At 38.6% G+C, this 15380-nt stretch overlaps 1 protein-coding gene across 3 annotated transcripts in view; it reads right to left on the reverse strand.

The window, feature by feature from the left end:
• MAP3K20 (mitogen-activated protein kinase kinase kinase 20) overlaps positions 1-15380 on the reverse strand; it is a 127371-nt gene that overhangs the window by 7338 nt on the left and 104653 nt on the right. For all 3 annotated transcript variants that reach the window (XM_061608463.1, XM_061608462.1, XM_061608464.1), the window contains exons 17-18: positions 5583-5699; positions 164-238 (exon numbers count right to left, since the gene is read on the reverse strand). In XM_061608463.1, the coding sequence (XP_061464447.1) occupies positions 164-238; positions 5583-5699 (192 nt within the window). The remainder of the gene's footprint in view (positions 1-163; positions 239-5582; positions 5700-15380) is intronic.

Genomic DNA, 15380 nt, shown 5'->3' on the forward strand with positions numbered 1-15380 from the left:
TTTTTGAAGATAGCATTCAGATTTGTATGAGAAGTTGGTAGTTTAAAATTAATTACAGCTTTTGGCCTTTATTACAGTAGATAAGAAAGTTAAGGAATGCCAGGTCCTTATTATGAAACCCTACAGGCAGAAAGGACGGAGTGTTTTTCCCACAAACTCTTACCTCATAAGTAACTATACATTCCACAGTCTGATCTTCTTCTATTCCCACAATCCATTTCTCCATTACAAACGGTGGCTGTTAAAAAAGAGAAAAAGTAAATAAAATACTTTTCTTGTTTTTCACCCTAATGTACAAATCACCTGAGATCTTCTACATATCCAACGTTATGTTTTTCAAAAAGAACACAAACACAAAAGCTTTGTGAAATAAAATAAAATACAACACAAAAGTACAAAACCTAGTCCACGATGTCTGGTTTGACTTGCACGTCTTCCATTATTCTAGCACTGGAAAAAATCCATTACTAAATTGTTTTTATTTGATTTCACTATATAATGAATGGTTGACAGTTTCCTAATAATGTTGTAGCTGTTTTCACTCCTTGTTTCTGTGAAGTTGTGATTTTACTCATCACTGTTGTCAGGTATTACTACGTAACCCCATCAACTGAGGATTTCTCCTTTATATTTTTATTTTTAGCTATTATAGTTTTGGTCATGCCTTTATTGTTTTCTATGGAACCAATTTACATATTGTATACTCACTGCTGGTTAGAAGTATTAACCGTAGGCATATGCCCTAAAAATTAATCTGCCGGGCTACAAAACACAAAGCAAATGAGTTCTAATACAAAGGCTTGGACCCAGAGTTGCACAAGTTGAAGGCTTTCCTATCCCTTCCTCCTTACTGAAGCCCCCTCCCCCCACAGGCATATCCTACACTCTTCCAGAAGACCCTCCGATCCCTCATAGTGGCTTTTTGTGGAGTGGATTGGCCTGCAATGGGAATGAGGATGCCACTCATGCCACTCCAGCTTCAACCCATTGTCTCATACCTGCCTCTAATACTGAAAATATGAGCTGTTTTAAAAATCCTTCATAATTGTGGGGAAAATCCAGGAAATCAATTCTGTGACTCAGCTAGGCTATGTCTAGAACAGTTGTGTTTACAGAAACAATCCTCTCTCAGAGAGCGACATGGGCCAGTCCATTATCCTGATCCTGTAGTTCCACCACTACACCTGATGCTGTCTGCAGCAGGAGCAATTTTTTGGCAGCATGGCGTGGCCATGTTGCACGGTACACTGAGGACTAAACCACTTCAGTGCCTATCACAGTTATGCATCACTTGGCACAATGCAGAAGACGTTGCCAGGCTGACCTGAGCAAGCAGCATTTCCTCACACCCTAGGCCTTTCACTTATTTTAGTGTTATACTTACACAGAAAGGACTGACTTTTCTCTATGTTTACACACCTTTTACAGGAGAGAATGTCTCTCTCACATTGAGATGAGGAACGCCTTGCCTAAAATTAGGACTTGCTTCGTATCACAACCCAACTATCAACTCAAGTTTTGACAGGCAAGGTGACAGTCATTAATACAGCAAAAGTCAGTTAATTATGACTTGAGGGACATTTAAACTGTGCTTAGTGTCTCAACAAGTTAAGGGCTGGTGTCTGGCATATACTTATCTCTGTGGACATCACAGAGACAAAATTCCCCTATGTTTTTAAAAGAAACTTGCTATGTGGCATGGGGGTGAGGGTGGGCTACTGCTTCAGAAAATAAGGCTAACTAAAGTCCTCTTAGATTCACAGAACTTATTTGCATCTTGGTCACTGGACTTTGTAGAATTTCTTCTAAGACCAATATACATAAAAACAATGTAAAAAATTAATTAATAAAAATTGAATTTCTCATCAGGAAATAAGGCTCTCACTGTATTTTAAACATAAAAGAAACTATTTCAAACTCTTGCTAAAAAGTGAATTACTTTGTCCCAGGATGATTAAAAGACACTAGACTCATGCTTGCATAGTTCTAGAGATCTACTTAGACCACTTAGAAACTTCAGTGATTAAGTGGTATATAGATAGCTTAAATAAATAATAAATAAAATTATCCACTTTCCAAAGCTACACAGCCCTTGTGAGTTCCGAGCACATTTTCAGAACAAATGAGCAAGAGCAAGGAAAATACTCCATGATAGACAAACTGAAAACTGGATGTGGGAAAAACCTCTCTTGAATTTCCCACGTCTTGTTCATTAATAGGGAAAAGCTGTCATGGTTGGACGAAAAGATAATCACTCTGTGGTGACAGACCAATCAATATTGCTCTTGAGGGCAAGGCTTATGAAAAGCCAATTGGGACTAGAGTAGGTAGGCCATGGAGAGAGGAAAAGACTGCACTAAGAATCCAATTGTGCAGCAACAGAACATCATGGTTTCTTTTGATGGTGTTTTTTCTCCTCCTTTCCTGATGTGGAAATGAGATCTGCCCATAAGGTTTTAGCATGGCTATGATTGGGCAGCTGTTTGACCAGCTACAAAAACTCAGGTTTTACTTCATGTGAAAAATATGTGATGAGTGTTGGGGGGGAGGGTTGTAGGAGAGTTTTAAATTATATAAAAATCACTCTGCCAATGCCAAGAAAAATTCCTGTGCCATTTCGCAGGTTGGAAGGTGGATGGGCTGCGAGAAAGTGGCTTACAACAGCTTGGTTCTGTTACATACTCTTTGTTTGCTCTTTTTGAATGTTTTTAGACATTTAAAAGCACAACATATCTGCATGCAACCCAATGGAACATAAGACTTCTGTATGTAATTGATCCCTAGATTTGGTATGTGTGGGAACCTAAGATGACAGCTGGGTCTTATCTCTTTCTTCAAGGGTGTTGCATCATGTAGAATACTAATTTTGCTTTTAATGGTTAACTGGAGTAGATTCTGAAATCTGTAAAGTTGATCTTAGACCTTTGTAAATATATTTTCATTAAAAGAGAGATTTGTTTTAATAGCCCTGCACTTTTAAAAACTTTATAAACTGGTATCATTTTTAATGACAGCTGGTATAGCACAGTGGGGAGGAGAGCCTGGCTGGGAGTCCAGAGTCTGCGAGTTCAAATCCCCACATGTGTCTCCTGGGTGTCAAGGGCCAGCTAAAGATCACCCCACAGTGAGTGGCTCAGGGGTTACGTGCCCTGCCACCTGTGCAGCCGTGGGCAAGCTGCATAGTCCCAAGGAGCCCAGTTGCCCCCCAGCTGGTAGCTGCGGACAAGGAAGGGGCTGGCTTGTGCAGCTGTGGCAAGCTGAGCAGGCCCTAGCCAGCTGGGGAGGATTAGCCTCAGAGGGAGGCAATGGTAAACCTCCTCTGAATACTGCTTACCATGAAAACTCTATTCATAGGGTAGCCATAAGTCGGAATTGACTTGAAGGCAGCCCATTTCCATTGGTTGATGTTTTTATGGTTTATTGTATTATTTTGTTAGCCATTCTGGACCCTCTTTGGGAGGAAAGGTTGGATGTAAACCTAACACACAAAAACAAATACACCTAAAGAGGATTTTACTTGGGGCAATTTGTACTGCAAACCCAAACTAGTTTAAGTTCTGCTTGTAACCTGCAATTTTAAGTATGTCTGTGCTGTTAGTTTTTTGAAAGTGGAATATGCTAGTGCCCAATTACAGCTATCCTATAATCTTGGACCAGAAGATGGTGTGACCAACAGGATTTCAGACAATGAATAAAACAGCCTTCCTCAATCTGGTGCCCTCTTGCTGTTTTGGACTATAACTCTCATCAGTCCCAGCCAGCATAGCCAAAAGTCGGGGATGATGGGAGGTGTAGTCCAAAATATAGAGAAGACACCAGACTGAGGAAGGCTGGAAGAGAACATGCTTGGAAGCAGGTTGAATCTAGGGGTACTTTCACACTAGGCACTTAGTGTAAAATTGCCCATTGTTCAGTCATTCAATATTTATGGGACATTCCTATGATGCTGTAAACCACTCAACTGTTCCCATATTTTTTGTGTGGTTATTCCGTCTTTTCCCAGATAGCAGAAAGCCCAACTTCTTCAGAACAGGAGTATTGCAGTCTCCATAAGTGTAGATGCACTCTGTGCTCTTCTTTATTAAAGAGTGGAGTTTTGATGTGGGCATTGGCATACTGGTCACGCTGAACCTATCATAGCTGCACATGGTGGGTGCCATTTTCTCAGCCCATTTATTTTGCTTTCATGTTTTAATTAGTGCTAAAATGCTTTTCCTACTATTCCACTTAAGTGTTAGAGTTTTTTTTTTGTTGTTGTTGTTTTTTAAAATTTATATACCGCCCGACTAGCAATAGCTCTCTGGGCGGTGAACAGAGTGCTACAACAATATCATGATAATTTTAGGAAAATGATTTTTTAAAAATAAAAAAAATCCAATCACTGCAATTAACCATACAGCTAAAATAGTACTGGTTGGAAATAATGATAGCCTCTCCCCACCCTCTTTAAATTAGTGTAGTAGAGCTATAACATTGTATTTTTTTTAGCCACTGTGGGACACAAATGGTGAAAAGCAGGTATCAATTTTTAAAATAAATAAATAAAATAACACTATTAAGTGGCATTTCATGAATATTTTAATTTGTCTGTGTGTGTGTGTGTGTGTGTGTGTGTGTGTGTGTGTGTATATATATATATATATATATATATATATATATATAAACATAATTGTGATTAACCAAACAGAGGTTTTTATTATATTATCAAAACGTTTCAGCTTCCACCTTCATCAGCTGCTAACATACAAATGCTGTTACCAAGGTGGCAGTTATAGAGCTTTGAGGACGGAATGCTCAGAGGGGCTTCATTTGCAGAAGCTAAGTAGTGGTGGTACTGATATTGCTAAAAAAGCATTTTAGTATTGATTAAAAGATGGATTTAAAAAATAAACGGGATGATAAAATGGTGCACACCACAAAGGTTATAGTGAAAGTGTGCTGAGCATGAAATAGCTGCTCAGGTCACACACATTCAAATGGACCCAATCGTGGAAGGATCACACAGAAGAAAGTGCAATATTCCAAACAGTGTGAAAAACCAGTTGCAATTCTGCTTGTAGTGCTATGTTGCCAGAATGGCACATTTCTACAGTGGGAATGGTATGGGTTTTTTCCTTTGTAAAATGGAAGCTCTCCAGATCACAGAAATCATGGCAATTATAGGGCCAGTTCATGACTCCTTCCCACTAAATATGTCTGTTTTATTTCCCCATTTTAATACAAATTGCTGTCAAAGGTCAACACTTCATTTTTCTAATACACCTTGATGAACACTCTTATCATTTAGAACTAGTCTGTATGTTGACTGATGTACGATTGACTCTGTTATGGAACCAAGAAATCACATACTTTAATTATTGTATCTACATGTGCCATCACTTTCTTATTACTAATTCTGAAAAGGGAATGTTAACAACAACAAAAAACTATTATGATACAAATGTGAAAAGGGGTGGGGCGGGGTCTTAAAAGCTGCCTGCAGAATGAGTTTCTACAGGCACAAAAGTCTGCTGCTGTGGTATTTTAGTACCTTTGAGATCTAGGCAATCATGAAAGTCTCAAGCTCATAAACAGAACCTTACCTTTGTCATCTTTAAAATCTCTTTGTCAGGTAGGTTAGTGTTAAATGTCACATCTTTTATGTAAGTTATTGCAATCTCATCCCCATCCATCTCCATGTACATTTTCCATTTACAGTCCTAGCATAGGGGAAAAAATACAAACTATTAGAATCGGACACTGGAACAATTGAGATTGTCTCCAAGCAAAAAAAATTCTAGTTTTATATTATCCTAGGATTGAAAGTATCCAAAATTAAACTTCATTTGATTGTGAAATAATTCTTATTTGCCAGCAATAGTGGTTCTTAAATGGATTTGGGGACCACCCTAGTTATCGCCAAACAGCAAGAAAATACTGAGGGGATCAGGGATTTCTTGGAAATTTCTACCGCATGATAAAAAGACAATCCACTTTTCAGTAATTTAGAATTTAATCTGAAAAGCAGGTTGCCTCTTCAGCAGTGCAAGTGGCTGCAGTGGAATTTTTAAAAGAAACAAGGTTTTTGTGCATGATTCTCTTCCGTTTGTACATATAGGTTTGCTGCAGAGCTTGGAAAAGTTACTTTTTTGAACTATAACTCCCATCAGCCCAATCCAGTGGCCATGCTGGCTGGTGCTGATGGGAGCTGTAGTTCAAAAAAGTAACTTTTCCAAGCTCTGGTTTGCTGGCTCACAGCCTCAAAACAAATGCAGCAGCTGGGTTGGAAGTTGGAAGCCTTTCAAGTACCCTGGAAGAATATATCAAGTATCAAGGAAGAAAATATGGGCTACAAGAAACAAGCAAGTCTCAAAACTGAAAAGACCTATGACCTGCATGTAAGACAGCCTGCCGTAGCCTAGTGCCCGCCATATATTTATGACTACAATTCCCATCAGCCCCAGCTACAATATCTGTGATAGCTAGAACTGATGGGAGTTGTAGTCCAAAACAGCTGGAGGGCATCAGGAAGGCTTGTTATAAGCAAATGCCACCAGAATTATAATATTTTTTTACGCCTGCACTTGGAGTGTGTTTTTCTGAAAGGTTCAGAGAAGGTATTTGAACTAAACACATCTCGCTTGTTATTTTGGAAGCAACCGTTGAAGACTGTTTTAATAAGCAAATTAGCCAAATTCACAAATCAACAGCAAGTGGCATTAAAACATGACTTTTCAAATTATTCTGTCTAATGTATTTATGAATCTCTCATACACAAAGACATTTCAGAGCAATTAACAAAAATCAACCATTTCAAATCCAATAGAGGTACTGACTGGAATAAAAATCTCCATGTTAAAAAAAGTAAGGTCTTCAGTAGGTGCACACAGCTGGTATAGCACAGTGGGGAGGAGAGCTTGGCTGAGAGTCCAGAGTCTGTGAGTTTAAATCCCCACTTGTGTCTCCTGGGTGTCAAGGGCCAACTAAATATCACCCCCACAGTGAGTGGCTCAGGGTTACGTGCCCTGCCACCTGTGCAGCGGTGGGCAAGCTGCATAGTCCCAAGGAGCCCAGTTGCCCCCAACTGGCAGTTGTGGACAAGGAAGGGGCTGGCTTGTGCAACTGTGGCAAGCTGAGCAGGCCCTAGCCAGCTGGGGAGGACTAGCCTCAGAGGCAGGCAATGGTAAACCCCCTCTGAATACCGCTTACCATAAAATCCCTATTCATAGGGTCGCCATAAGTTGGGATTGACTTGAAGGCAGCCCATTTCCATTTTCCAGTAGGTGCAAAAAAGATGAAAGATTGTACCTGTCTGATATAAGGGTAGGGAGTTCCAAAGGGTAAGTGCTGCCACACTAAAAGTCCGATTCCTACATTCATATGGAACCTTGTGGTGAAATACTATCTGCAGGATACTATACATTGTATCCCTTCCTCGCAGAAGCTCAGGGCAACATACATTGGACTTACCATCCTTACTATAACCCCATGACAGTGTGACTGGCTCAAAGTCACACAAGTTCCTTCAACACTACCCTATCCTGTGTTCATTCACTTTTTACAGTGGATTCAGACAATGCTGGTGGCAAATAGCCACGGTCCACTGTTTTCTGTGTTGACATCATGCTTTTAAAGAGTGATAAATAAAGATTAAAACACTTTTGCTGCACCAGCAATCTAGTGTGGCCAAGGAAGCACTACTGAGGCTTTTCAAGGCTTTTGTGCCTTTAATTAAATTTAATTAAATTTTATTGCCTATGAATTATGAATTAAGACTGACATTGGAGCAATTAAGAGGTTATTCATCACTACTCTTCCAGCTGTGATTCACAGGAAACAACAAATGAAAAAGACCAGTAAGGAGGAAACTTTTACTTAACATTAGGAAGGTTCTTTAATGAATGGGACTTACTTGTGAGTAAACATTATAGAAGAGTCTTGACCACTGGAAAGGGCACTGATGTAGCACTATATTAAATGCTATGTTTGTTTTAAATCTGCTTCAAGCTCATTAGAAGAAAGCAATCCCTTAGCAGCATTAAAGGGCACTAGTGTGAAAACAACTTCAGTGAACTTCCTAGCATGGATTTGAATCTAAATGTCCCTAATCCAAGTCCTGCAATCTGTCCATCACACCAAACTTCCTCTTTTTTGTTAACTGAACACCAAAGAAAACCAGGATATTGGGGACAAGGTTTTACATTACAAACAGCAATTAGCATCCATTTAAGGCATGTGATCCAATAGTGAGGGCCTTGTTTTACATTGGATACCAGTAAATTTTTGTGTATTTTAAAATGTGTATATTGCTTTTCCTAAAGCCCATGCAGCTAACATACATATAAAATATTTAAAATCTTATAAAATATGAAAACACAATCATGAATAACAGTTCAGTTTCAACAAAACTTTAAAGAAATGGGCCAGTCTTCTTCCCGCATGAGAATAACCCATGTTAGCATGTATCACTGTAGTCAGGATAATTAGGCATTGCAGCATAGCTGCCAGAAAATGATCTCAGCTACTTCATGACTCCCCAGGGGCTTGCTACTGTATCTACCCTCAAAAAAGGCTTTCAACTCCAGTTAGCATTGAGCCATTACATCTTACGGAGTCAATCCAAGGACAAACATTTAGGAGATCTGAAATAAAACTGCACTGCTGCCAGCATAGGACAGAGCCATACCATTTTGATAATTTTGTATAATTAAATATATTAACATTAGACTTTGTTATATGTGTTTATTTAACCCTGCTGCCTATCCATTTTTATCTTCTGTGCCCTGAAAACCTGCATGTGAACCTGAATATTTTCTTTTTGTACAATTCCTTTATATCAACTGTAACTTTCAATACATCCAAACAAAAAGCTACAGGCTATGCCTATTTGACCACAAAAGTTTAATGTCACAAGGTAGCCTACTACACTAGTATACAGTTGCAAAACATGGAATTGCTGATAAATTAAAAGTGTAGCTTACAATGACCTTGCCTCACAGGATATGAGTAACAAGGGACTGGAGCAGAGGTCACAGGACACCTTAACTTTACTAGAGATTGGGGCAATAGCTCAATCACTTACAAAGTTCTTGGAACAGAAAGAATGTAAACATTTGCAATGATCTGACTGTTGTTGAAAATTTTGGAATATGGAGAACAAATGCTTAACACAGTCATTGAATATGCAATAAGATAAAATTTTAAAAAATTAATGGACTGCCTTCAAGTCAATCCTGATTTATGGCGACCCTATGAATAGGGTTTTCATGGTAAGCGGTATTCAGAGCGGGTTTACCATTGCCTTCCTCTGAGGCTGAGAGGCAGCGACTGGCCCAAGGTCACCCAGTGAGATTCATGGCTGTGTGGGGATTCAAACCCTGATCTCCCAGGTTGTAGTCCAACACTCTAACCACTACACCACACTGGCTCTCCAAGATAAAATAAGACAAGATAAAATTAAAAGTCCTCTGTCAAGTTGAAGTTATAGCACCAGTACAAAAAAGCAGCTTAATATATGGTAGTAACAGTTCAACGCTAAACATGTTTACTGCAAAGTAAGCTGATTTCAATGGGACTTAATCCTGTGTGTGTATAGGGATAAGAAACCTGTGGACCTCTAGATGCTGAACTGCAACTTCCATCATCCTTGACCACTGGCCTTGCTAGCTGGAAATTATTGGAGTCCAACAACAACTGGAGGGCCACAGATTCCATATCCCTTATTTTGTAATAACCACTTACTGGTTTTCTCACTATATACTTATTTATTTTTATTTATTATTTGATTTATATCCTGCCCTTCCTCCCAGCAGGAGCCCAGGGCGGCAAACAAAAGCACTAAAAACACTTAAAAAAATCATAAGAACAGACTTTATTATTATTATTATTATTATTATTATTATTATTAAAGTTATTTATATACCACATTTTCCACAAATACACATGTGCTCAAAGCGGTTCACAAAAATAGTCCAAATGCAATAGCTTTAAAATGCATTAAAACAAAACTTCTTTAAAAACATTTTTAAAAAGCTTTCAAGACATCTTTAAAAAGAAAAAAAGGTTAAAAACTGGTTGTTTTTTAAAAAAAGGTTTAAAAACATATTAAAAAGCAATTCCAACACAGAAGCAGACTGAGATAAGGTCTCAACTTAAAAGGCTTGTTGAAAGAGGAAGGTTATATACTTCTGTTATTCAAAGCAGGATAGGGCAAATTATAGGACATAGTGGAACAAATTATGGATTCTCAGTTGTATATTAACACAGACCCAACTTCCATAAAAGCATCATAAGGCTGCAGTCCTATGGCACCTGGGAAGGTGTTCCTGGGACCTCACAATACATACAACCTCAGAGAAGGAGATCGATTGCTGCAGAAATATGCCACACCCTGGCTCTACAGACAGGTAGGGCCAAAAAGGAGTAATCTTGGAGCAATTTGAGTGCATGTCAGGGGAGGAATGGGAAATGGCTTGGACACAAAGCCTTTCTGGCCACCTGATACGCCCTTGAAACCAGGGAGAGATTTAGACCAGCTCATAAACCAGCATAAATCTCTCCTACTGATTTCCCTCCGAACTGTTTCCATTGGGAAATAGTTAAAAGAAAGGTTATAAAGGTTTTTTTTAAAATGAGGAAGAGGTAATACAGTACCCTTCACAAAGGTTTCCCAGCGTTTCTCACAAAAAAACTACAATTGCCACTTATGTCTGTATACTAGTAGCTAAAACTGTATCTAAAGCAGGTCAAGTGATGTATTACACTGACCATTTAAATCACTCTAATAGCCCTATATACTACTCAAAATGGACCAGGAGCAGCACTACCTACTCAGTGGATCCATTAGCCCTTTAGATCAGGAAGAAGGAGTTGTGGGCATCCTATTCCTATTTGCCCCTGCTGTCCAGAATCAAACAGCCCCTCATGCATAATGGTTTTACTATATATGGGCCACAAGAGAAGAGGCACTGCAACAGAGACTGGCTGCACTCATGCACAGCACTAAACCATCAATTAGTGCTATGAAAAGAGTTTAGCATTTTTTTTGCAGAATCCTGGCTTAGTGTTATATCTGAAGCAGAGATCATGGTTTAAAACAAATGGGTAAGTTTCAGAACAAGCCAACTTCAAGCCAGAGATCATGAAGTTTACTTGTTTAATTAAGCAGAGGGATTGTTTTTACATCTCTGGTTCTAATGTAATGCTAAGCCAAAATCCTTATGCCATGCAACAGGACGGGAGCATGCAAGAGCCTGATCCTTTGCTCAGGCTTGTTCCAGCTCATTTATGTAGTGGTAAACCATGGTTTAGCATTACACGTAAACATGGCAATTATTATTATTGGCCTACCTTACATTATTGTATGTGTTACTAAGATGTGAAGAACACTTCATAAAAGCAATATTATATTATTTTTATTATAGATTTTTATATTATATCATTATTTAATATAGATTTTGCAGAGGCTAGGGTTGTATTGTGTCAGCTATTAAATTCCTTCCTATGATCTCTAATGCCTCAGAATAGCAGATTGTAGCATCAAACTGTAATACTGACGCTCTTTAAAAAATGAAGGAGCAGTTGTATTGCATCATAATGAAACAAATATTAAAACTAACTGAAAAATTCTGTAGAGTTTGAAGATGGTTGTGGAAAGAGAAAGCAAGTATGAAACACACTCCAAGCCACAAATTATCAAATTTGTAATGGTGGTGACAGTTTAAAAAGTCAAGTTACTTCTTTAACATGGTGATCATCTCTTACATTACATTACCCAGATGTTGAACCCCACTGTGATGTCAAAGAATTTGGACAAATAAAGAACATTTTATGTTGTAGAAATTTAGAACTTTGGGGGGGGGTTATGTTCAATCTTGAAAGAGGCCTATATTTAGAATGAATTTTATATATTTTAGAATCCTTTTTTTAAGAGTTACAGCAAACTAAAAAAGGAAAATAAATGAGAGAAAAATGGAAGTGCCATCTTAGTGGGCAACTGAGTATTGAAAAATATAAGATGTAATGTAAGATAAAACAAACATGGAAAAAACCTGATCATGCTGGTATTAAAAGTAGTAGCATGTTGATAATTTAGGCTCCCAGTAGCTCCTTTACATTCTTCGCTATTATCCATCTCAGCTGCTGAAACCTGCTGTTTTAAAAGCAATAAGAGTTGGAACATCTATAGTGTTAGCACCTGGGTTATTTATCATTAAGGCTAACTCTGCTACACTACATTTTATTATGCCAGATTTAAAGGGAGATAACACAAGTATGGTTAATTTGCTTCTCTTCTTTATATATGGTGTCATGACCCACCACTGCTTTGTCCCTTGAGAGAGAGGGGGGGGGAGAGAGAGAGAGGAAGAGAGAGAGAGATTAAAAAAAAACCCTAAAAAAGAAATCTGCAAGAAACTCTCCCTCAAAATTCCATTAATAACCTCTTGTAGTGTGTTTAGGTTGCAGGGTCTGGAACTAAGAATGTTTTAATCTCTTTCAGCAAAACAATGTCTCATAATGATGTACAGGACTATTGCTGTACTGATGAAGAATCATACATAATTCAGCACCTTTCACTTGGCACCACTGTGATATCCTCATTAGTAGTGGCTCACGGTGGCTGTCAGATGGTGTCCATGCGAACGCAGGCATTATATTGTCTTTGAGATGTGCAGCTGCTTCCATGACACTGCCAGTATATAAAAACATGACGCCAGTTTGTTTTATTTAGTGCTAAACCTTCCAGTTTGTAAAAACAAGGCTGACACAGAGCCTGACATGAGGCAGTGAAAATAATTAGCTCTCATTTTCTCAGCCTCCTATTTCCTTCTCCCTGCTGTGTTCCCTTTCCACTAAACCACCACATGTCAGTCGAAATGGGAGGCAATTAGTGGGCTCATTTCAGTCCCCACAACTGTGCTGAAAAGAAAGTATTTATGATGGCACAATGAACAGCTGAAAGATTAAATAACATTTGCCTTTTGAAAAGAAAATGACTTCTAGCTAAATGGGCAATTTTTGATTATTCTCAAACAAGCTTAGAGTAGTTTGGTTTTTTAAAAAAATACAAGAAAGGAAAATGAGTCATTTTTAGGTGAAAGAATCAAATAAAACTTGACACAGTAATGCAAATAACTGATGTTTTATTGCAAAATATGTAAATGTGTTATAGCCTTAACAATGGCCTCTGTCTTGGGTCAAGGGAGACGGCTGCCAAGTGGGAGCCAGTGAAGAAAAGGTTGCTACACAGTAGGGGTTTTTTAATTGTTTTGAAATTTTTGTTATGTTTTTTTTAAAAAATGGAGGTGTTCATTAAAAACGATAAACAAATGGAACAAAACATTCATGTACATAAGACAGGTTTTCACAACTGTAAGGGCCTCAGCTAGATTCAGGCAAGCATCCCAAATCAGTTGCAGTTTTGGCTGAGAACTGCAGAATCAGGCCCCAAAATGGAATTAAAACAGGCAGTGTTTTATTTATTTATTTTTCCCCAAAGAAGGAATTATGCTTTGCTTGCTGTTCTCTTTGTTTCAAGTATTGTGAGGTAGAATTTATGCATAATAATGAATTGCTTAGGTACTAGAAATAGATGTTTGTCTCCAGCACTTTTAAAACAGCAGGTTTCAGTTGCTGAGAACGATAGAATTCTAAAACGGAAAATTATATCTCAAGAGGAGCTGCTGTGGTTTCAGGGCTGTCCACTGCCTAAGTGATTGCAAGAAAGACATTTTGAACATCTCATAGGCTTGCAGTACACCATCAAATATGAGCTTAAGGTCAGTGTGGCATCAGGGCAACATCACAGAGGAGCTGTTGAGCCTGCATTTGTTGGAAGGTTAAACTGATGCCAGATACAGATATTCTGGCAAATATGTTTAGAGTTAGGGTGCCTGGCACAAATGCTATCATTTTTAAAGAATACCAATTCATTTTGCCAGTGAATTTGTTATATTGTTTTAAATCTTTAGAGAGGCTTTTTCAAGAATCCAAACATTTGTTTCCATTTACTTCAACCACCTCTCTGTTTTTACACAAAGATCCAGCAAGTAGTATGGTTCAATGATCCAGAAATTATCTCCTTCATAAATGTTGATATTGGGGCAATTCTTAGCATTCCCCTTAGCCCTCCCAAAATCATAAAGTTGAAAGAATAACAGAGTCCACCCCTTTGCTCAAGAACAGGATCAACCATGTTTTAAACATCCATAACAGATGTCCCCTCACAACAGTTCCTCTTTTTTCTTTTTAGACCTTCAAGGAATATGATGTCATTATATTTCCAAAGGCAGATAATTCTCTTGCTGAGCTGATCACACAGTTAGGATATGCTAGCTTGTATCCCACATAGCACTAAGTAAGCGTCTGTCCCATCAGCACAAGTCCCACTTGCTCAATCAGATGTCTCCCCCTCTCCTCCTGCAGCACCCCCTAAATGTGTGCTAGGGCTCCCCCAACCCTCTGGAGCAGGGCATGTGTTGGGGGAAGTCCTGTTGTGCAAGCAGAAACCCTTCCACTGACATGTCTCATTAGCTGACTACCACCCAGTAGTCCTAATATTTGACCTCAGGGTACAACTATTGTTCCTTCAGTGGATAGAATTAATTAACAACATTTTTGCTCCCACTTTACATATATTTGTTTATGGCTAGGTATTAAGTTTCTTCTGTTTATTTATTTATTACATTTGTATATCACCCACCCAGCCAAGTTTTCTGGGCAGTTTATAGAAACCAGAGGCATCCAATGTGGACTACAACCTCCATCATCACACCCTGTCTACTTCTCTCAATTATTCCTGTGTCATGTCAGCTATGGTCTGGCTATGCGAGAAGGTAGTTGGTCAGACTGATCAGACGGAGCTCAGTACCTTTATTTTTTGTTTACAGTTTTAAATCACCATATCAAGGTAATAAAGTTGGAAGAAATTTGCCTGAGTTATAATTGCAAAATTCTGGAATTACTCAATCTTAATGGTCTGTCTCTTTAGCACATGCCAGGACTTGTGAATGAAAGTAGCAAAACAGGGTATCATATTTATTTGTTTGTCTGTTTATCATTACATTTATATCCCAACCTTCCTCCAAGGAGCTCAAGGTGGCATAGATGGTTGTCCTCCTCCCCATTTTTACCTTCACAACAACCCTGTGAGGTAGGTTAGAGAGAATGCGGCTGATCAAAGGTTACCCAATTTTATGGTTGAGTGGGATTTGCACCAGGTCCTTGTCTAATAACTATTCTAATAACTACACCACAATGTAATAGCTCATATGTTTGGGAGTATGGGTTTAAGCTGCAAACCTACCAATACTTACTCAGGACTAAATCTCCACTGAATGTGCTTTGGTATTACTTCCAACTGGACAGGCAGCATGCCTCAAAAGTGACATAAAAGTAGAGCT

The sequence above is a fragment of the Rhineura floridana genome, chromosome 2 (genome assembly GCF_030035675.1).
Source record: "Rhineura floridana isolate rRhiFlo1 chromosome 2, rRhiFlo1.hap2, whole genome shotgun sequence".
Lineage (NCBI taxonomy): Eukaryota > Metazoa > Chordata > Lepidosauria > Squamata > Rhineuridae > Rhineura > Rhineura floridana.